Source organism: Giraffa tippelskirchi, chromosome 4 (assembly GCF_054371585.1).
Source record: "Giraffa tippelskirchi isolate mGirTip1 chromosome 4, T2T-mGirTip1v1.2.pri, whole genome shotgun sequence".
Classification (NCBI taxonomy): Eukaryota; Metazoa; Chordata; class Mammalia; order Artiodactyla; family Giraffidae; genus Giraffa; species Giraffa tippelskirchi.
The window spans coordinates 144,774,366-144,799,050 of record NC_137278.1 but is presented as its reverse complement, the minus strand read 5'-3'; the positions used below and the strand labels follow the sequence as shown (position 1 = coordinate 144,799,050).

The window sequence follows — 24,685 nt, the reverse complement described above, 5'->3', positions numbered from 1 at the left end:
ATTTTTCTTTTCTTTTTTTAGAAAAAAAAAAAGGAATTCACATTTTCGGCCTTATTCTGTAAAGATCTGATTAGCCTACATTAGTTTTCCCCTGTAACCCTGAGCTCAAGGATTCTGCTTCTAAGTAAGGAATATTTACCTCTTACATGTGATCAGATGTTGTTGAGGGGTTAGGATATGGGAAATCAGTGCAGCAGGTGGTTAAATAAGGATGGTGCTGCCAGTGCATTAATGAAGGCCACAGGCAACAAAAGAATCTTCGATTATGACTCCATTGTAGCAATTCATGGCTGTGACAAAGAAGAAACAATGCTGCACTCTATACCCCTTGCTGGCAAGCAAAGAGATCACATCTTATGAATTTGTTATCCTAATGGACACAGAATAATTGAAAATGGAACTAAGAAAAACTTAAAAATGTGAATTATATATTTATACATAGCCATAAAATTTAGAGTGGAAATAAATTCCAATCTGACTTCATTCAATTTTTTGTTTCCCCACTCATATGTGTCTTCTTCCACTACTGTGATTTTTGTTTTTATAGTCCAAATTGTAGGTTGAAAAAGGTCCTTACAAACTAATAACTAAAAAAGTCAAGTGAGTCACACACTGGGTTTCCAGTTCAGTGTTTTGGAAGCTCAAGCACATTTGCAAGCTCCTTACTGCCTTCCCTAAAACCAGAGGAAGAGGGGCTGGTAATTTTAAGTTGTGAAAGGCTCAACAAGTGGACCGGACTGTGAGGTTGGTTAAAGAGGGGCTTTCCTGGCAAGGGGAGGGGAAGAGAAAAGGGTCAAGGAAAGGGAGAAGGAAGTGAGATTTCTAAATGCTGGTTCGAGACTGCAGGATGCTGCCCTTAGAGGGATGTACCAGGAAAAACCTTAGGCCAATCTGAGTCCCAGGTCAAGTATGAAGTGAGCCATATTGGAATCCCCACGTGATTCTAAAAGTAAATTTCCTCTTAACTCTCTGAATCATACATTCTCAAGCATGCTTGAACTCAAGACAGGAGTTGGCAATGAAATTCATCCACCCACAAGCAAATGAAAACAAAGAGTAAGAAGCTGTGATTAAACTATACAACTAAATTAAGCAACTGTGGTGGTGTGAGTATAGGCTAGAAGGCAAAAGTTAAGGTTTATAGTTAACAGCAAGGGTGGGTGCTAGGGGAGAAGAGGGGAGAGATGAGTTTTCAAAGTGCTAATTTCTTCGCTTTTCATAGCAATGGGTCATAGGATGTTATCCAAAGTTTAAAATATATATAATATAAAATCATTATAATTTCATTTTTTTCCTAATTTTTTGATTTTCCTAATTTTTTGACTTCAGAAGAATCTTCTGATAATTAATTTCTTATTGAGAAAATAACAAGTTCACCAATCATTTTCATGTCACTTCAGTTCTGTTAAGTTCAAGTAAAGTTATTCTCATACTTCTTAAAGATAACACATATGACACGATTTATTTCCTTTTGATTCCTCTCATTCTATTACTACAGAAATAAAGAGATATGTAGAATAGCATCTGGCAAATAATAATGATGGCTATTTCTGAGTGACAGTATCCTGAATAGTTCTTATTTACTCTTATTTTTCTAGTTCTTTTAAATGAAAGAAAACCTATGTTCTTTTTACAAAAACAAAATCATGATTCTTTCAAGGACACAAATGTGTGACCAAGGTATTTTCTGTTTGCCTCCATATTCCAAAACAAACCACAAATTCTTAACTGCATAGGGTGAGATAAAAATCTTGGAAGTATGATAAAGAACTGATTAAGAGTCAGATAATCTTAAAACTGGTGAGATAAACTGATAAAATTTCAGAGAGAATTAAACAAGGTCCTTTTGTTTTCTTGGACCATATTTTCTTGTCTCTGTAAAAGCAAATTTATGCCACATATTATTAAAATTAATTCTTCTCAAACTTAATATAAATGTCTCAAATACTCGTTCATGTTTTATGTATAGGCCTCCCTTCATTTAAAATTAAGTCTTTGAACGTGAGACCTTAGAGAGACTAAAATTTTTTTTAAAAAATGTGGTCAAAAGTGTTTCCATTGACTTATCCAGCCTTTCATTTAGCTTTCGCTTCCTTTTGTGAGAGTGTGGAGAATCCCTAATGAAGAGCCTGAAAGGCTGGGTAAGCACACGGGCTTCTAGAGTGTTTCTCTGATAATTCATCTGGTCATTAAGATGGCAATACCCCAGGATGGACCTACAGATTGTCACAGTGAGTGAAGTAAGTCAGACTGAGAAAGAGGAATATTGTGTAATATTGCTTATAAAAGGAATCTTAAAAAACATGATACAAATAAAATTATTTACAAAACAGAAACAGACTCACAGAGAATGAATTTATGGCTACCAGGGAGGAATGTGGTAGAGAGTGGGGAAGGATAATTAGGGAGTTTGGGATTAACATAAACACAGTGCTATATGTAAAAGAGATAACTAACAGGACCCATTGTACAGCACAGGGAACTCTGCTCAATACTATGTAACAACCTAAATGGGAAAAGGGTTTGAAAAAAATAGATACATGTATAACTGAATCACTTTGCTATACACCTGAAAGTAACACATTATTAATCACCTATACTCCAACATAAAATTAAAAGTTTTTAAAAAAAGATGGCAAGAACTCAGGAAACAGAAAATAAATCTCTATCAGTTTTACTTCAATTCAGTCAAGTTGGAACATGCTAGATAGATGAAAATGAGTGTTCCAGCACTTACAAGAACAATTGCAAAACAATTTTGAAGCAACAATCCACAACTGGGTAGTGTATTGTGTAAGACTGAGCGTTGAGGTCCACAAACTCCTAGAAGATCCATGCACCCTGAGGACAGCATTCAAAGCTAGTGCCAGAACAGCAAGGAATCCACCCAAAGAAGGTTAAGAACCACTGCCCACAAAGGTTATATATGCTGCTTTTTAATAGTGGACCTTGAAAATGCTCTTTAATCCCAAAAGGTCTAAGAGAAGAAGAAGGATGAGGAAACTGGTTGCCGCTGCTGCTGCTAAGTCACTTCGGTTGTGTCCAACTCTGTGCGACCCCACAGACAGCAGCCCACCAGGCTCTGCCGTCCCTGGGATTCTCCAGGCAAGAATACTGGAACTGGTTAGACCCAGCTAATCCAAGTGACCCTTCTGCTCCTGGGTTAAGCCATCCCTTTCCCCAGCTCCTGGTGGCACCAGGAGGGTGGAACACACAAGATCTAAATTCAGGATAATAAGTTTCTCAGTGGCCCCCAAAGCTGTCAGACACTGTTAACAGCTGGGACATACAGAGAGTGGCAGGACTTCAGGTCTCCACACCCAAAACACACTGACATTTCCCCCTGCATAATCTCAGTCCTTGGCAGTCGTCAAAGAATCAAGGTAAATGAGTGAGACCTGCTTTGATGGGATACATTAACTACCTAGAGGGCAAGATGTCAGAAATTTGGGAAAGTACAAGCAAATTCAGGGGTCAACGAGAGGAAGGACTCTTGCTTTTCTTTGGAAGTTTCAGTTGAGAGGATTAACTTCTGAGCAGCAGACTGCAACCTTTCGAAATGCTAGGAATTTAATAAATAAGCTACTGGAGTCAATTGAGGGCCACATGTCTCCTATTAAAAATGGATTCCATGGGACCCGATCAATTGACCAGATAGCAAAAGGGAAAGGAAGTCTGGGCTGCTGTCTATCATGAATAGTCGTTTTATTAAAAACAACTTTGTTCAGACTCCCAGCAATATCAAGCCTTTTTGAGCACAGCCTATTATGCTCAAAAAAGTAACTTCCACCCACCCACAAATCAGATTCAAAGACAAGCCACTTTCTCAGAGGCAAACGTTTGCATTTGAGTTCCAGTGACGAGAAGTCCCCTCGCTGGTCAGGGTGGGTTGAGCAGCATGTCTGGACAGGAAAGGCAGAATTGTGTGTGTGTCACGCAGGGTGGAGCCTGTTCCTATAAAGCCTGGGTTTGGGGAGGGTTGAGTCGGAACAGGAAGCGCAGCATTTGAGCAGTGCATGCTGCCACACTATTGCAGATCTGGAAGTGTTGTAACAACTCAGCAGGTCGTACTTACAGGATTATGCGTTTTCTCTGACATTCCCTAAAGTTAAGTGTGTTTGATAAGGTGTGACACAGATCATATGTCAATATTCTTTACTGTCAAGACTGGAGACTATCTTTCCCTTCCACTGGTTTGCCCAGTTGTGTCAGGTCCTGGGAAACAGAAAATCCTGCAGATGTCATATTCTCAAAAATATGAGAGCTGAGGAAGTATATACTAAAATATATATCGAAAAGTATGTATAAATATATATTAAAATATATTTTATTGTACATAAAATACATATACAAAAGTATATACTAAAATATATATAAAAGTATACACACAAAAATATACTCTGAGGAAGTAAGGTGAGAAATTTTGAGGAACATCTTCAAATGCCTGGCTAGAATGGTTGGGCAGCCAGGAGTGGTAAAAGGGTATTTTGCAAATTATAAGATAAATAACATAAATGAAACAAAATAGACTTGATCTCTGATAAGCTGGAAAACAGCAAGACGTTATGATGGAATTTAAGGGTTTGTGGAATGGTGGGGATGACAGAGCCCTAAGCTTGATGGTCTAAACTTAAGCATCAAAAATGCTAAGTTTTGGATTAAGAGAAAGTGACAAAAGCATTAAAAAAGCCAGCTAGTAGGAGGCTGGATAGCCAGTTGGGACCTTCTTAGTTCAAATATATCACTCTTCTGCTGGGTCACCCCGATGCTGAGCAGGAGGTGGGGAAAACCAACCCAGGAGGCGTTCAGGGACTTGGATGGCTGTCATTCTCCCAGCCCCCAAACAAAAAACAAGCTCTGGTTACCTTCACAGGGCACTGGGTAAACCACCAAACGGCTGTGATGGTTTTGGGATCATGGCTCCTTCAATCCTCTCAGGAGGCCTTACAGGAAGACCCTGCCAGAGTCTTTGCTACAATGTCTGCTGCTTCCTCTGCATTTACACAGAGTGCAAGAGACCCGAGGGAAGGTCCTTTGGTGACATGTCAGGTATACGTTCAAACCATATACATACCTCATCTCCATGCATATTTGCCACGTACTTGAATTCCGGAATCCCAATTCTGTGTTTCTTTGGATAGCGTCCCACGACGAGAACCCACAGGTTTCTGCCTTTACGGGGGAGAAAAGTACAGAAAAATGAGTAGCCTTTTGAAATGATGAATGAACTCTGGTAGAATGAGAATAGTGAACAATGATGCTACTTCTCCCACCTGATGAATGTTTCATGACCATCTCAGTTCATGCAAATAACACCTCCGTGCCTGGAATGCTTTCAGTTTACTGCCAGCCAAAATCCTCTCAATCGGCAGAAATATTTAACTTCTTATTCTAGAATGTGACTTTTAAAAATTGAAGACTTAGTAGGTTACATAGATCTTATTTTTCCCAAATTATTTTTCCAAAAAGTGTGCTCTGAGTTCCTGCTGCTTTATAGAAGCGATCTTGCTAATTCACAAAATAACACAGAAATAATAATTGATAGTTGACTGGGAGGGAGCCATAACTCTCAGTGCAAGGAATGTGAAAAAACCGACAGCAAGAAAACATGTAACTCAGAAGGGAGACTGTTTTTACAGTAAATCCTGAGTCTTGTTGTATTCAAATGATCATGTAACAAAGCCTCTCAGCAGTGAGTGTCCTTGGTGAGCACTGAGTCCTGTCGTGTAAGCTGGGAACCACAAACTATGCTGACAATGCCTCAAGGAAAACCTGTAAGTCCTAACTCTGCCAGAGATGGTGAGATTTGGGCAGAGACTAAACATCATTGAAGATTCACTCTGGGCAGATGTTACCATTGCATCTTTGGTTCATATAAACTCAGGCAATCCCTTGTCCGAGATAGATTTTTAACCAGACTTTACAAAATTAAAACACTGATCTTCAAAAAATATTAAATAAACTGCTTATGATCACACAGCCAGTAAAGAGGCTGTGATTTGAGCCCCAGAACCAAGACCTGAATTCTGGCCTAGATGACTCAATTCTAGAGCTCTTAACACTAATGAAAACAGCCTGTTGCTCAAGAAGCTTAGTGTCCTAATCAGCAAAATGAAGAGGTTTCTTTCTATTCTAAAATCACATTCTTTTTTTTTTTTAATCCACTTTAAAACTAGAGATTGCAGAAATGTATATTTGATATCTAGCACCTAGATACAAAGTTCACATATCTGTAATAGCTAAACCTTCTGTGGAATTCAAGAGCCCAGGAAAGGAATTTAACAGCAGTCTGTGGGCTAATGTGGAGCCCGTTTCTGCAGAATTTCTAGTGTAGTTCCTTTAATCTGGGGATCCCATAGGTGAGGGAATAGTCGCTTGCCATAAAGAACTCAGGGAGAAGCAGATACTGGACTTGTCTTTTCCACCATTAATTCTTAATTTATTATAACAATTGTAGGACAATTCATCTTGACAGGGTAACGCTTTAAATTTAGTAATTGCAGAAACTGTCAAAAAAAATCCCCAAAGGGCAGCTTATCTGACTGATGCCACCTGTTCAGGGCAGACTACTCAGGTCATTCATTCACATCCATTTATTTAGTACTATTATATTCAGGCATTTAACCCTACAGATAGTCATGCTCTCTACATCCGGTGAGTCTCTGATCTAGAGAAGAACAGCATGCAAGCATCATTACACTGGACTATGACATATATGATCACAGAGTGTGTATAAGGTACTGGTGTGACTGTAGAACAAAGGAAGAAACTTTTCCAAGGAGTGGGATCACATAAAACTTTACAGACGTAGGGTTTTAGAGCTGACTTCTGACCAGTGTTCTGAAGAGTGACTCCAAGTTAGCCATGTGGACAAGTATCAGTACAATCCATTTGGTGGCTTCCCATCAGAACCACTTTATTAACCAGAATCTTTGATTCTCCCATATTACCAATTCTCAGATCACCTAGGGCTTCAAATGTAGCATGTTACCATTTTTCACGTGAAGCAAATAAGAGCTTTTTTCTGAGCTTTTTTCTATTAAACTTGGCTCTTCAGGTTTCCTTTGGGGGGATTCTTTTCTGTAGCTATTAATGCTTTCAAGGCTAGAATAACCACAGATTTGTACAGAATATGGTCTGGTCCCCTCACAAGCAGGGAAATAATTCAGTATCACCTTGACATTGTTGTTGTTTAGTTGCTAAGTCGTGTCCTACTCTTTTGCTACCCCATGGACTATAGCCCACCAGGCTTCTCTGTCCATGGGATTTCCCAGGCAAGAATACTGGAGTGGGTTGCCATTTCCTTCTCTAAGGAATCTTTCTGACCCAGGGGTCAAACCCATGTCTCCTGCATTGGCAGGCGGGTTCTTTACCATCGAACCACCAGGGAAGCCCATCACCTTGACATAACGTTTCTCAATTGTTTTCTAACTCTGCATTTGCAAAGCTGACCTGTAATATAAAGGATAGGGTAAGACAAGAAAAATCTGACTTGATATAGGTATTCAGTATTATTTGAGGGCTTCCCTGGTGGTCCAGAGGTTAAGAATCTGCCTTGCAATGCAGAGAACACCGGTTTGATCCCTGGTCTGGGAAGATTCCACATGCTGCAGAGCAACTAAGCACGTGGTGCCACAACTACTAAGGCTGCCCCCTAGAACCCATGTGCCAAAATTACTGAAAGCCACTCCACCCTAGAGCTGGTGCTCTGCAGCAAGAGAAGCCACTGCAATGAGAAGCCTACATACTGCAACTAGAGAAAACCACATGCAGTAACGAAGACCCAGCACAGCCAAAATGTGTGTGTGTGTGTGTGTGTGTGTGTGTGTGTGTGTGTGTGTGTAATTTGGTTCAAGGAAGTAGGGAAATCAAACCAATAAAACCTAAATGAAGAAATATTGGTAGTAACTCAATCTCAGTTTTAGCATGAATGGCTCCTAAGTGAACAGCAAAATGAGAAACCCTCTGTGAACCAAGCCTGAGGATGAAAACCAACCCATAAACCTGAAGATATTCACCCAATGCTTTTGGAAAGCTAAGCCTCCTGAAAGTTTTTAACCAGCCTCTCCAACGAACACTGGTTGTCCCTGGTTTAGACTCGAGTAAATGCACAAAGGACAAACTATTGATTTTTCACAGCTTGATTGCCAAGGTGAGGCTAATTTAAACAAGATTGTTTTTTTCTATCAAGGTTGGACAGGCTGCCTTTATCCCTCCAAGTTCCTGCTTTGAACTTTGAGCACCTACTTTGAACTCTTGAGCACCAGATGTGCTCAAGAATTCTGAAATGCTCAGCCATTTTCTCTTCACTACAAAGTAAAGAAAACCTGGATTCCAAAATTGTCAGTATCTATTCCATACTGAAACTCCAATACTTTGGCCACCTCATGCGAAGAGTTGACTCATTGGAAAAGACCCTAATGCTGGGAAGGATTGGGGGCAGGAGGAGAAGGGGACAACAGAGGATGAGATGGTTGGATGGCATCACCGACTTGATGGACATGGGTTTGGGTAAATTCTGGGAGTTGGTGATGGACAGGGAGGCCTGGCATGCTGCAATTCATGGGGTCGCAAAGAGTCAGACATGACTGAGTGACTGAACTGAACTGAACGTCCAGGAACCCTCTCGGGGCTTGACTCCAAGCCCAGGGATGTGACATGGTACCCAACTGGGCACCCAACTGGATTTGCTTGTAGGACCAGAAAAGTGTTAACATTCAAAAGGTTTCACAAAGATCCACAAGGGAAGGAAACAGAACACTCGAGGCATTAGGAGTGTAAGGAGAAAGTAGGAGGAGAAGCTTGAAAAATGAAGTACAGTATCAACAGGGAGAAATTGAAGGGGTGTTATTCCCTTATCAGAATCACCTGGATCCTTGGAAAAGCACCAATCCTTGAGCCCCATCTCCTAAATCACATTCTAAGGGGAGGGTCCCCAACCTGCACTTAACAGGCTCCTTTGGTGATTCTGAGGCCCATTAAAGTTTGAAAGCTGCTCAGATTGAGGCAGTGAATGTCCAGCTAGATTGGGGAGGTAAAATCATCTCATTTTACATACAATTATGAACATGTTTTTATATTAACAAATATACTTTGACTACACCTTTTTAAATGGATGTTTGATATTTTATTACTCAAATGCAGTATCATTCATTCAACAATGCTCCATGGTTGTCCAACTATAAGTAATTTATGTAAATTACAGCATGTCCACTTAAATTATGTACAGAATTTTTAATGAAAAATATTTTACCATGGCAAAGAAAGCAGAATACAAAATTATATAATTACAACTATGTAAAACAGACTATTCACTAACAAAATACCATGGAATGAAACAGCTCCAAAGCACACAAAGCCTTAAATGAAATAATTGATGAGTCCCTATAAGAACTGAAAACAGCACACTGTCAGTAAAAATGGGCTAAGTGATAGAGTTATAAAACCAAGACTTTGTTTTCACTTTTTCATCTTTCTAGTTTTTAAAAATAAAACACTAATCTTATTGTTTATTAAGTTCAGATACTGTGTGCTGAGCTTTATAATACCTGATCTTTACACTTTATAATACTTGATCTTTACAACACCTCTGTGTGGTGGGTGATACCCACAATTCATTGATATGAGTGGCAGAACCAGGATTCAAACCCAGATCTGTCTGATTCCAGTATCTGTGTTCTTCTGATGACTCCAGGCTCTTCCTGAAAGTACTAGGTAGGTTGGGGCCAATCCCACTCTGGGGGCACAGTTCCCCAGCAGTTCTTTCAGCATCACACTGCCATAATTTGTCCCTGGAACAAGTTCCAGGCTGCTACCTGTCTATGACCATTGAGCCATAGCAAGACACCTGAGCTGAGGGCTATCCTACAGGGATGGTCCATACTAGGTGTTGACATGACGACCCCATTAGACTTTCTCTACTCCAAGTGAGTCTCTACTCTCTGGACACATACCCAGAGAGAAGTGGAACCCCTGTGTGGGTGGCCTGGTCCCAGAAGCAGACCTGCAGTGATGACAAGGCTGGTGATACGCAAAGTCCAACCCATGAGGCACCAGCCTCCAGGGTGATGGATCAGTTGTTTCCCAGACTAGCATATTTCTCTTGGTGTCCTTACAATTACCCTTTGACCTAAGTCAAAGCTTGGGGGACCTTGCTTGATGCATGAATTTGCGTCTTCATACGTAAGTGGGACCAACAGCTCTATTGGCAAGACTGATGTAAAGCTGGCGAGTTCCTCCTGTCTTCCCTAAAAAAGAAGCCAATGCTCCAACACCAAACCTTCAATCTCACTTATGCTCATTCCCAGTACCACATACACAAAGCCTGGCATCAAATAATGTCCCAGAGGAGCTGAAAAATAGCACTTAACTTCGGTCGGGTTAAACACGCAATCTCCGTGACCTCAGGCCTGGAAGTGGAAGAGGAAGTTCCTGCCAAGTGGCTTATGACAAACAACAAAAACAACTGCAAACAAAACAGGGACAAAGTCTCCAGAATGGCTATGTTTGCACGGGAGTATGACTCACAGTTCAGAGCATTTTATATATATTCATTTAGCCCTGACAACCATAAGCAGTAGGTACAAAGGTTATCCTTTCACACAGGTGGAGGCACTATTCTAGGAGAGATCATAAGGCCATGGTTCTCACGTGTGGTCCCAAGACCAGTACCATCACATCCTCTGGGAACTTGTTAGAAATGCACGTTCTCACACTCCACTTCTAAGTACTGTGTCAGAGACCCTGGGGGTGAGCACCTGCAGGTGAGTCTTAATGAGCTCCCCAGGGCATCCTCATGCACGCTGAAGTCTGAGAACCACAGATGCAGAGAACGGACTTGTGGACACGGTGGGGGACAGAGAGGGTAGGACGTAACTGAGAAAGTAGCATTGACATATATACACTATCATGTGTAAAACAGCTAATGGGAAGCTGCCATATAACATAGGGAGCCCAGCCTGGCAGTTCATAACAACCTAGAGGGGTGGGATGGGAGAGGAGAGGGAGGAGATATACATATAATTATGGCTGATTGGTATTGTGTTGGTTTCTGCCCTACAACAACACTGTAAAACAATTATCCTTCAATTAAAAATATACATAAAGTTTGAGAACCATAGTAACAAAGGATGGAGCTGGCTAGCCTATTCAGAGCCTGCTCTGTTCTTAACCACTATGCTGCACTATTCCAGTCACCTAAGGGGCAGAAAAGATCAAAGAAATGTGAACCTGCGCCTGTAAATTGCCATGTGCCATTTCTGGTGTTGAGATTTTTCTTTCTCCCCTCTGGAGAACTGGAAATGGGAGGAGGAGGTTTCAAGGACCCTTTGAGGATGGTTTGAGAAGTTAAAGCTATCATCTCCTTCCTTTGGTATGCAAATTTCAGACTGGTCTGCAAACTAGCTTGTCCCCAGACTGCTCTCTATTCAAGGATTATGGGTAAGCCTCAGTGGCTCTGCCCCAAAGCTGTGGAATCTGGAGACAGCTCTACTTCAGAGATTTGTCTGCTAAGCTGACTATGCTGAAAAAGGAGGGTAGGTGGAATAGCAATAGGAGGAAGGACATGGACAAAACTCATCTGCTCTACTCAGACCTTTTCTGGGACCAAAAAAAATTCACACACACACTCTCCCAACAGGGCAAATGGCCCAGCAGTCACTGGGGCTTCTGCATTGAGTTGAGAAGTCTGGCCAGCCCATATGAATGCCCAGTCTGTCTGACTCTGTACATGCAAAGCTGTGAACCCATTCTTGGTAAAATGCAATGATTCCAATCCCCAGTCAGCCACATGACCTCATGGAGCTTTAATGCCATTTACTGTGTAGTGGGCTCGGAACTCCTGACATTGCTCCTGAATGGAGGAACTTGTCAAGAAGGGGTTCAGCGGTGCAGAAAGAATTCAGGCGACCTAGAGGTCCTTCTGCTACTGTGAAAAGAGCAAGTGCCCTGCTCTGCCTGGAAGCAGCCATGGGACTGGGCCGCCTCTTGCCTCCGGCCGTTCTAAATTCTAGCTAGGACCCCAAGTTTTGGTCCCTTTTCCTCCCATGACATCAAAGTACAATCCAAGCCCCTCAGCATGGCAAATGGCTTCTCATGGATTGTGGCCTTGTTGCCTCTAGCCTCCTATCACAATTCCTTACACTAGGTTTCAGGCACTCTTCATTTAATCATGTGTGATTCTAATGGGAGCTACCATCAGCCTTGATGCCTATAAATGTACGCTCTTGCTCCCACATGGATAGTCCTCTATCTACCTGATCAAAGTGGCCAGCTTCCTCTTGCCTTTCCAAGGCTCAACCAAAAGCCCCCTCCCATCCATCACCTTTCTTACCCTTCTTCCTTGATCCTATATTTTACCAGCCTGAGTTGCTCTCCCTTTTGAACATCTCCCACATGCTTCTGCAACCCCTCTCCTAACATTAAAACCACAGGTTTTCCTGAAGGCAAGGGATTGTACATCTCTGTGCTTGCAGTAGTTAGTGTCATGCCTGGCACAGGTGTAGTAGGTGGCCCATTAAATGCTTCCTAAATGAATAGATGGCTGGAAAAATGATCAGATAAAGAAGTTCAGTTGGAGCCAGGGTCCAGGACTGAAGAAAAGGCTTACAGCTAGTCTACAAAGAACTATCTGGGGTGGGCTCTGAAAAAGCTCCAAGTTTCTAGATCAATCCCAGGGTTTTCAGACCTTCTTGGGGATATTTCCATACAAGAGACTGCTGAGATCCAAACAAAATATCTGGCTTCTGGTTAGACTCTTCCGTCATCATGGGGAGATGGGATTTCATTTGCTTACTTATTTGTCCCCGTGGCACTAATGCTGTGAAACAACACCTGAGAAATGGAGATGTTAGTTTCATGTTATTGCTTCCTGAACAGGTCAGTAGGGAGGTTTGGGGGTTTCAATTTCTAAATCAGAAATTCTTCTGATTGCTTGGGGACATTATCTTTTTCAATTGAAAAGAGAAAAGGAAAAACCTGAAGGATGTACTGAATTGGAAGACATTTTCCTTTCTTCCTCTTCTTTTTGATTTCAAGACTAGTCACGATTCCCAGAAAAGCAAAGTGCTTGTCTCATTAATCACCAACCATCAACCCAAACAAGAAGATGGCAGGAAATTCCTCTTCCAACTCTACCTTCTCTATTCCTCCCACTCTATTCCCAGATCAGAAGCTGGTAAATCTGTTGCACTTCTTCTAAAAATTTTTAATTTTTAAGCTATAAAATTAAGAGAATTTTTTTTAATTAAGTTTTAAAAGCTAGCCATAATTCTCATGTCACAGCTGCCCTAATTTTTTTATGTTCCCTTCTAGTCTTTTTTTCATAGAGAGACAGGAAACTTGTTTTAAATCCCCAAAGTGAAAATCTCTAGAGGCCTCATACTATAAAAAGCTGCGAACTTCCGCTTTTGGTCCCTTAGGGGAGAGGTCAAACAAAATCAGATCTTCGTTTTGAAGAATGGTTCAGTTTTAACAGCCAAATTAAATATCATCTTAAAGTACAAACAAGTGCTTGAGATCTTTAAAAAATGCTATTTTAAAAGGTCGGTCATAGCTAGCACTATGTTTATTGTCCATTGGTGGGTTCTCTTTTAAGGTTTTCCAGGGGCATTCTGGTTCAGTGTTAGTGTTTTGGTTCTTTCTTCCCAGTTGGTGGTTTTACTTCTCATACATTCCTGTAGGTGTCACACAGCTGTGTTTTACAATGAGGTCAATTCAGATCCATCTGAGCCCTTCCTCCATGCCCCCTCCCTCAAACCCCAGTTTGTTGGAGGCCTGCTTATCCTAACTGCCTATTTATTGCTACCATAAGAACTCATCCTTCAGTGGCAGGGAATAATGGCAATTCCTTTGCTAGTTTTCTCATAAGCTGCTTAGAAGAACAAAGACCTTTTCTCTCAGTCATCCTATTTGTTGAGCTTGTACCTAAAAGGCTTTCATTTGAAAGTAAAAGAAGCTAGGGTTCAGACAGAAATATGCTGAACTTCAGACAGTGGGAGAAGCCCTGAAGTTGCCAAAATGAGGTTCCTTTAAGGTCTAAACTTGACCTAAAAATAGGACCAATGGTGCATTTGTGGGATTAACAAAAGTAGATTTATCACTGGTTTTATCATTCTGAGATTTAAGTTTCACAGTTGGGTCGGTCAATAATTTAGTAAGTACATCTAAACCAGAATTTCAATACAACATATGTCTCCAAATAGCATCTGAGAGTTCTTGAAAGATATGCAATGTCCCTCTAGTGGCACTTTATGTAATGATGCCTTGTGCACATTTTAGAATCAAATTGCCAGGGTTTAAACCCCCAGCTTTGCCACTTACTACCCATATGGTATTGGGCAAATTGCTTAATCTTGCTGAGTGGATTTAGTTTTTATGTCACAGGATTGATGGTACCTATAACCTCATGGGATTTCTATTTCATTTAATCCTCACAAACTTTATAAACAGTGCCGGAAACATGATGAGCACATGTTTGTTTGAGGGCCTTGAGTTGAATTGACGGGTGATACTACAGGCCCTATGGACTTCCCTGGTGGCTCAGTTGGTAAAGAATCCACCTGCAATGCAGGAGACCTGGGTTCGATCCCTGAGTCGGGAACATCTCCTGGAGAAGGAAATGGCAACCTACTCCAGTATTCTTGCCTGGAGGACCCCATGGGCAGAGGAGCCTGGTGGGCTACAGTCCATGGGGTTGCAAAGAATCAGACACAGCTTAGTGACTACACCACCACCACCACTATAGGCCCTAGGAGATGACGCAACATTAGAGCAATTAAAGAAAAATTTCAACTGTAAACAGCATCCCTAACATATGGACAGAACCATCATGCCCCAAAAATGCCTCTTTCAGAAAATGTGCAGATCAGTCAGTTCAGGTACACCAAAATCAGCTATGGTTTTTTAAAAAACTGAAGTGTGGATTCACAGAATGAACAGGCTGTCTTGAGAAAACATGTCCTTCAAAATCGATGGTGACAGCATGAAAACTGTCACGAATGTTCATACCACCAGACATCAGGTGAACTTACTTAAGCTCAGAACTGAACCTCATTCAGAACTCCCAGAGCAAAATGCCTGAGGCTGGTGCTGAGCCTGGGAGCAGCTCTGCCACAAGGAGAGTGAGGAAGCAGGTTGCCTTGGCCAACCGTGCTGAACCATAAATGCACCTTTCACAATGTGCCCTTACGTGGTCTGTTGCCAAAGTGATTGAAGCCATCACTCACATTTTAACAGTCTCCAGGAGACGGAGGCTGGAAATCATGTTAAGATTCCCAGTCTGGTCCTGCCGTGGAGAGACGCCAACTCGTCCCTGTAGGCGGGCAACCCCAGTGCTTGTCGATAAAGAACTGGTTCATTAGGAATCAGTCAATGACAAAAAACTGGTCCAACGGGAGATGGTCGATGTCAACAAAAGGCAGGAGGACTGCCCCAGATTACAAGACTAAAGAGAACACTATAGGCAGTGTGTTTGCAATTTTTGATTGGATTCTAAGGGAAAAAAATGTTATAAGAGGCATTCTTGGAGCCATTGGAGGACTGTGAAAATGGACTATATTGTTCATTGAGTAATTATTTTCTTAATTCAATAATGGTGTGCTGTGGTTAGGAAGAAGTCATATTTAGATGGTGTATGCTTAGATGTTTGTAAGTAAGCATGCTATTTACCATTTCTAATAGTTCACTGAAACCCATAGATAGAGCTCATGAGAGAGAGAAAGCAAATGTAGCAAAATATTAACAGCTGGTGGATATATAAATGAAAACCGAATATTTAATATTTTTGCAATCTTTCTATAGGCTTGAAACATTTCAAAATAAAAGCTGGAGGGGACAGGATTTGTAAAAGATAATGGTTAAAAAAAAAATCATAGCGTGATTCACTGATTTCTGTAGTTTGCAAAGTGAGATGCAGGGTCAGAAGAGGTCAGAGTTGTTCACCTGAAAGGTGAAGTCATGGTTGGGGATAGGTGGGGGATGGAGGCTCCAAGGTGAGAAATTCACAGGTTGCCTCTTCCTGATGAAAACACAAAACTATACTAGAAAGGGGGTTAAGAAGTTACTATGTAAACTATCCAAAACCAAAGCACAATAGCTTATTTTCTTTTTTAATTAATTTGGCTGCACTGGGTCTTAGTTGCAGCATGCAAACTCTTAGTTGTGACTTGTGGAATCTAGTTCCCTGACCAGGGGTCAAACTTGGACCCCCTGCATTGTGCGCTCAGAGTCTTAGCCACTGGACTACGAGGGAAGAGCCCACAATAGCTTATTAAATCTCCATATATATTGAGAAAGAAAAATCATCTTGATACAAACGTGAATGTTTACTAAAGGACGTTTTTAAATTTCTATTACAACTAGAAAAAAATTAAAGGAGTATTTTTAAATCACATGATTTATGTGATCATTGAGTTTTCTGGTCAGCAAGTCATTAACTTAGCAAAGGTTAAGTGATTAACATAGAATAAGAAGCTTGGATGGTGGGCAGCATTAATCGTGAGTTTCATGTCTTCCTCAGGATTGGGCTTTGGATCAGGGAAAAAAAGATGTAGATGGCTGGAACTTTTCTCTCTGCCTGAATTTGGTCACCACTCCTGTTCAGGCTTTGGGTAGAACAGAGCAGTAAGACCACTACAAGTGAGGAAGCAAAGGGGAGGCAGGGACAGGCCCTGGCTGCTGAGAAGGCAAGGATGAGAAAGAGCCTGTGAATGTGAATTTGGAAAGTTTCTGGCTTTCAAGGGTCCTTTCATTTATCCTTTGACAAAATCACAGCATAAATTTGTTGTCAACAAACTAGAGAAGCTACATGATAATCACTCAACCTCTTTCAAAAGAGTGGTGAGTATGAGATTTATTTTTTTATTTTTTTCCTATCTTTTGGCTATGCTGCATGGTATGTGGGAGCTTAGTTCCCCAACCAAGGATTGAACCTATGCCCCCTGCACTGGCAGCATGGAGTCTTAACCACTAGACAACCAGGCAAGTCCCTGTTTCTGTTTATTTTTGATATAGCCAAGAATAATATGAGTATATTTAATATTATAGTTCTACATCATTTAAGCCATGAACTGCTGCTAATTAACTTCTGTAACAAAGCAGCATGTGAAATTCATTGCAAAGTCAATACAAATATAAATATTTACTTCAAAACAAAACCACAAGAATCATCACTTTGGCATTCACATCTTGGTAACACCCAACCTTCAGAAATTATCAATGGATTTCTCAAGCTTACAAGAGTCAGCAATGATGCTTTCAGCAGACCCATCAACAACTGTCACTCACTGAGGGGCATTATAAGGTGAGCTGCTTTAGTAGGAATTTCTATTGATTTGGGGCTTTTCTAGTGTTGCACTGAGAATTTGATTATTAGGATTACAGAGGGGGTAGCATATTTAAATGATATCATAATCAAGGAATCTGAGGAAGAATTCAAAGATTTCAGGAAACCATATCTGCTTGAAATCCTGATATTTTACATAATTTCCAAAGTGTTTCACATACTTTCACATGTCATCTTATCACTTAATCCTCAACAAAACCCCCATGAGATAGGTAAGGCAAGTACTACACTCATTTTAAAGTTGAGAGAATAAGGCTGACGGCTTGGGGTCAAACTGGCTTTTTCTTTTACTCTAAGATTAATGTTTGTTTCACACTGCTCCTTCAACATAAAGTAGAACTTCCTCTGTTACCATTTTAGATGCAATAGTTGTTTCTCTTTCTTGGGATAAAGAACTTGAGGCATATAACTCCTGAATCCATGAGGCATCTGACTCCCAAAATAAACCTACAGCTTCATCTCACACATCACCCTCCCCTCCCAACAAAAGCAATTCTCAATAAGTCACTTCTCCAATAATGGCATTAGACTCATTAATTATGAAGCTTTGGGAATGTAATGTACTTTTCTTTTGTGTCTAGAAGAGGTTTTGAGACCCTTCTTACCATGCAAAGTCCATGTTATCTGCAAAGTAGACCTATGTCCACATAGACAAAGAAATGATCCTTTATCTTGGAAGTCGCTAAGCTTCCCAACCGTTTCTCTGGCTGTGCATGTAAAACTGACTGATCATACATCTTCTTAAGCTGAAGATCATAGCTTTAACAATGCCATCTTGTACCTATAGCTGCAGCTTTGGCTCAATATGTCCAAGGGAACAACACCGTATGTTCAGGCCCTGAGCTGTCTGTCAGAGCAGACCCAAGATTACATGGATCGCTGCCACTGAACACCTCAAGGTCAGAAAATCTCCCAGAGCCAACTTTCCTGCTTCAGACTATATAATTATCTTGCATCTCAGCTCAGCTTCTACCTTAAAATGTGAGTTGAGCAATGCCCATTTCTAAAGAAGCATGAGGAAATGCAGCTGTTAATCAGCCACCAAAGTTTACTCACCCACTAAAGGACATCTTATCTCGATCTTTGTTAGTTTATTTGTATTTAATGAACAATTATGCCCTTCCAATTTCACAATGATATGAGGCGGCTTGCTCACATAGCACGTGGCTCACTGGCAAACTATTCTCAAGAGAGAGTGGGCCAGATGCCATGTCCAAAAGCTATGATCAATCACATAAGTGTATGATGCACGTCCGGTCTCTTGAAAGGCACCCTCTTTTTCAGGGGCTGTGACACAAGAATCTTAGTGAAAAGTCCCAATAGTTGTAAGGAGCCATTCCAGAAATCCTTTTTTGACTACAACGGGTCAGTGTAGCCCTGGTGCATCTCACATCTCCTAGGACAGGGACAGCTCTGCACTTATCATCTGCTGCACATGGTGGCTGGCCTTCATCCCCTCTGACAGGGTGCCTCTGTTTACTTCAGTTGAGTTTAACACATTTGGAGACAGGGCCCTTTTTCAAGCTGTCACCTAATTCACTTCGGTACTCTCAGTCAAATAATTGGGCTGTACAGATGAGGCAGATTCTTAAGAAAGGATGGGCAACAAGATTTGCCAGGGTTTCTCATTGCTCAACAAGCCAGCAAGCTGGGCCACAGAATTACTAACAGGGCAACACCTTGAGATGTGCCCAACCACCCCTCAGAATCAGGTGCGCTCTTGAAGGCCAGGGATTATTGCTCTTCAAACTGCCCTCCCCACTTAACCTACATGTAAGTGGGCATGAACGGAGAAGGCAATGGCACCCCACTCCAGTACTCTTGCCTGGAAAATCCCATGGACGGAGGAGCCTGGTAGGCTACAGTCCATGGGGTCACCGAGAGTTGGACACGACTGAGCAACTTCACTTTCACTTTTCCCGTTCATGCACTGGAGAAGGAAATGGCAACCCACTCCGGTGTTCTTGCCTGGAGAATCCCAGGGACGGGGGAGCCTGGTGGGCTGCCGTCTATGGGGTCGCACAGAGTCAGACACAACTGAAGCGACTTAGCAGCAGCAGCAGCAGCATACCAGCATGAAAAGGATTCAGAGAAACTTTGTTGCAGGCATTTTATACAGTGTTTCTGCATTTTTGTGACTCTAAAGTCATTAAGATACATCTCTATCTACTCTATATCCTATAGTGTGAGTTCAATCATTCTCAAAAAAAAAAATTTTTTTTTTTTTTGGCCAATGCCTTGTGGCATGCAAGATTTTAGTTCCCCAACCAGGAATCAAACCTGTGCCCCTGCAGTGGAAGTACAGAGTGTTAATTACTGGATCACCAGGGAGGTCCCATGAATAATTCTTTTGCTCATCTTGCATAGTCTTGTTGCTGGCCAGGGTTAAGTAGGTCAAGAGCAGAGTAGGTTGGTAGCATCACTGTGTTTCTTATGAGCAGGTCTCTGGGCTTCCTGCAGCAGTGTTATCTGGGGGTATTTGTTAAAACTGCAAACTTGTGGGCCCCATCCAGAATGGGAACCTCTAGATATGAGTTCAGGAGTTTGCATTTTTCCTAATTCCTCTGCTGACTATAATATACACCATTAAAAAAGAAAAAAACGCTTCAGTAAAATACAGTATACATACAGGAAACTATACATTGTACAGCTCACTGTGGATTTTATAAACTGAACACACAGATGTTCAGCTAGCATGTAGAAGCATGCGTGTGCCTACTCCCAGAAACTATCCAACTGTGGATTTACTCATATTGTTGTATGTAAATGTAACTCCTTCTCAGGGCTATGTAGTATCCCATCCTATGATGCAAACCATATTGAGAATCATTTCCTTCAGAATGCAGCACACCAGCCCTGTATGGATGTGCCACAGAGCAGTTATGTGTACCTGGAGCCAGACTGTGATTCTGTGACTTCCTATGTGATGCTGGGCCCCTCCTTAGCTCTGGAGCCTGTTTTCTCGTGTGTAAAATAAGGCTTATATCTGTATCTCATGGGGTTGTTATGAGGGGTAAGTGAGCTAATATTTGAAAAGCACTTAAACAGAGCCTGGAACATAGCAATAAACATACATGCTTGATAAATGGATTGGTATTTTTAAACTCATCAGTGTAACACAGACACTAAAGGATCATATGGATCTAATGCCAAAGGAAGAAGGGTACCAAAGTGGCTTTGCGTGGCTTAGCCCAGACTAGATCACACTCCACCCCTCCTCCCCTTTAAATAACTATCTACCTGAATTTTGTTCATTTGTTACCCTGTTTCTGCCACTTTTGCTTTCTTATATCTAAAAGAGGGTTAATTAATATACCACTTTTGCTAACCACTGGTAGTCAGAACTAATGGGAATGAAGTGAATCATTCATGTAGTGTTGGATTATTTTTAAATAGGATATTATCCCAAACCCATTTTTGTCCCAGATGATGAATTAATAAATTCTATTACATTACTACTAGAAACACCAAAGAATCCAATCTCTGATTCACTCTGGCTTATTTTCTCCTTCTTGTATTCTGAAGTTGACATAGTGTTTATTTGAGATGACTCATGTATTTCCTGAGTTGCTGTAGCTCCCAGGACACAAGGTCAGCAAGCGCTCTTCTTTCTGTCCATATCTAGATTCGTTATGACCCAAATCCTCTCCACAGGCCACAGCCCTCTTTTCCCATCACTTTACCTTTCCTCCTCCAGAGTCCACTTATAAGTATGTTTTCAAAATCATCATTACTCTTTCTGCTTACAAAAATCATGCATATTTTTTTAAAAATTTAACATTTAAAAATATATACTGTAGGATGTGAAATCCATCCACACACCACTCCATTCACCAAAATAGATTCCAGATGGATTCAGGTGCTAAATGTAAAAACTAAAACTACAAAGTACTAGAAAAAGTACAGAATACATTTATGACCTTGGGGGTAAAGAAGGTCTTTTAAAATGAGACATAAAACATAAAAGCATAAAGAAAAAGATTGATGACTATGACTTCATAAAAATGTAAAACTTCCATAAGGTAAAAGATGTTGAAAATAACATTTAAAGACAAGCCACAGAATGGGTGAAAATATTTGCCACACATATAACAAAGACTATCCTAAATATCTAAGAAGGCCTACACATAAGTAGAAAAATAGGCAATAGGCATGAGAAAATAAAAATGGTCAATAAACTTTGAGTGTAAATTCCATAGGAGCAGGAATTTGTTCACTGCTGTCTCCATCATCTAGAGCAATACGCTGATGTTTATTTAATGTGAAGTAAAATGTGAAAACATGCTCCTTTTAAGTTTCAATCATGAGAACACAATTTTAAATGGAGACATATTTTACCCATTGGATTGGAAAAAAATTTCAGTGTTGGTTAGGAGGTGGGGAAATGTACACATTTGTGTGGTGCTGGAAGTGTAAATATATATTTTTGTTGCTGTTTAGTCATTAAGTCATATCCAACTCTTTTTGCAACCCCATGACTGTAGTCTACCAGGTTCCACTGTCCATGGGATTTTCCAGGCAAGACTACTGGACTAGGTTGCCATTTTCTTCTCCAGGGGATCTTACCTGCAACTCCTGCATTGGCAGGCAGATTCTTTACCACTGAGCCACCAGGGAAGCTCAATAGACATCCTACTGAAAGGCATCTGCATCTACCAAGTACAAGAATGCACATATCTTTTGACCTAGCAATGCTGACCCTCAGGAAGTTATTGAGCTCATGTGCTCATTCAAAGGGTATCAATCACAGAACTGTTTGAGATAACTGAAAGTTGTTAAGTGACCTAAATACTTATCAACATGGAAGTAACTGAATAAGCTGTGGTAAAATCAAACCACGAATAGTATGGAGTAGTTTAAAACAATGAGGTATGTACCAATCCATGCCCGCCCTCTGTCCCCATACACATAAGTGAAAAACGCAAGCTGCATAACAACATTAACAAAGCAATACCCATAAAACAAAACTGTAGACATGTGCATATGATGCTCTCTACATAAATGCATAGAAAAAAGTTTGGATATGACATCTTTTTCTTCATATATATTCTGGAATCTTCCCATCAAAAGAAAAAATCTAACTCATTCTTTTATAAAGTTTGTGGAATGTTCCATTGACTGGGTATAGCATGACCTAATCAATTCCCTGTTGATGAATGTATAGTTGTTCTTGAACAGCTTTATCAAGTATAATTCACATACGACACAATTCACCTACTTAAAGTATATAATTCAATGGTTTTGGAATATTACATTATTAATTTTTAAAAACTGTGATAAAACATAAAATTTGTCATTTTAACCATTTAAAGTATACAGTTCAATAGCATTAATTAAATGACTGTATCTTTTTTATTATTATAAATACATGCTGTAAATATACAACCTCATACATTCTTTGTGCACATGTGTTCCTCTACAGGATAGGCGGTATATTACAAAGTAGACACATCACTTTGCCAACAAAGGTCCGTATAGTCAAAACTATGGTTTTTCCAGTAGCCATGTATGGATATGAGAGTTGGATCATAAAGAAGGCTGAGTGCCAAAGAAGTGATGCTTTTGAACTATGGTGCTGGAGAAGACCCTTGAGAGTCCCTTGGACTATAAAGAGATCAGACCAGTCAATCCTAAAGGAGATCAATCCTGAATATTCACTGGAATGACTGATGCTAAAGCTGAAGCTCCGATACTTTGGCCACCTGATGCGAAGAGCTGACTCATTAGAAAAGACTCTGATGCTGGGAAAGATTGAAGGCAGGAGGAGAAGGGATGACAGAGGACAAGACAGTTGGATGGCATCACTGACTTGATGGACATGAGTTTGAGCAAGTTCTGGGAGATGGTGAAGGACAGGGAAGCCTGGTGTGCTACAGTCCATGGGGTTTCAAAGAGTTGGACATGACTGAGCGACCAAACAACAGGATAGAAAGCTCTCATCTGGTGAGTACCAGTGATAAAGAGAAATATGGGTGAGTCTTTTCTGAATATTACTACATCATTGTTAAATATGATTTTAAACCTCTAAAAAGGTAAGGACTCTTTATCTCTTTAAAGATAAGGATCTTTGCCAACAAAGGTCTATCAAGTCAAAGCTATGGTTTTTCCAGTAGTCATGTATGGATGTGAGAGTTGGACCATAAAGAAAACTGAGTGTTGAAGAATTGATGCTTTTGAACTGTGGTGTTGGAGAAGACTCTTGAGAGTCCCTTGGACTGCAAGGGTATCAAACCAGTTAATCCTAAAGGAAATCAGTCCTGAATATTCATTGGAAGGACTGATGCTGAAGCTAAAACTCCAATACTTTGGCCATCTGATGTGAAGAACCGACTCACTGGAGAAGACCCTAATTCTGGGAAAGATTGAAGGCAGGAGGAGGGGACGACAGAGGATGAAATGGTGGGATGGCATCACCAACTTGATGGACATGAGTTTGAGCAAGCTCCGGGGTTGGTGATGGACAGGGAGGCCTGGCGTGCTGCAGCCCATGGGGTCGCAAAGAGTTGGACATGACTGAGCAACTGAACCGAACTGAGAGAGATAAGGGATTTTCCAAAGCAAATGCAGAAGGGAAAAAAACAAAAAACTCCGCATCTTTCTAAATTCATTCAAGTTGTTAAGTATATAAATACAAGCCAGTTAAAGCAAAGGATGATCTGTCTCCCATTATGTGAACATGCATATGCTAGACAATGGAATCAGTTATCTGCTATCTGACAGCTTATCCTAAAATTTTTGGTCAAACGTACCACAAGCACTGGACCCTGCATAGAGAGACACAGCCTTATCTGGTTTCCTAATCTGAACTTCACAGTCTGATCAGAGGGTGACCTCTGGAAATTCACTTAATCCTATGGTTTTGTGTCTCTCTTCTGTAAAATGGAGGGTCTTGCCTAGACGCCAGCACTTGTATGGCCCAGGTCACAAGGTTGTGCTGGCAGGAATGAAGTCAGCCTAAACCCATAGGTGTGCCAGAGCCAACCTCCAGAGACTGAAAGCTCGGGTCTGAATGTGCCAGTGACTTGTTTTGGGGCCCTGAGCAAGTTACTAAACTGCTGACAAGTCAGTCTTGAAAGCTGTCAACTGGTATTTACCTTACAGGGTGTTGTGACGATTTAATGAGATAAAGCACAAATACTGCCTTCTTGTGCCTGACATCAAAGATGCCCTCAATAAAGGGTAGCTTTGAGTGTTTTAAACACCAAAACATGTGTCAGTGCCATGGTTCCAAGTTGCTGAATACTCCAACTTATATAACAGAATATGCTTCTGTAGCATTTATAATGTGGCAATCACATTCAGTCAATCCTAAAGGAAATCAATTCTGAATATTCAATGGAAGAA

The 24,685-nt window shown here is 40.9% G+C and overlaps 1 protein-coding gene across 8 annotated transcripts in view; it reads right to left on the bottom strand.

The window, feature by feature from the left end:
• CPM (carboxypeptidase M) overlaps nt 1–24,685 on the bottom strand; it is a 69,941-nt gene that overhangs the window by 24,939 nt on the left and 20,317 nt on the right. For 2 of the 8 annotated variants that reach the window (XM_081589799.1, XM_081589802.1), the window contains exon 3: nt 5,075–5,168. In XM_081589799.1, coding sequence (XP_081445925.1) covers nt 5,075–5,168 — 94 coding nt within the window. Of the gene's footprint in view, nt 1–139; nt 291–3,794; nt 3,932–5,074; nt 5,173–5,273; nt 5,403–24,685 lie in introns of those variants that run through there. The other 6 variants (XM_081589798.1, XM_081589801.1, XM_081589805.1 and 3 more) reach the window with 5 other exon arrangements.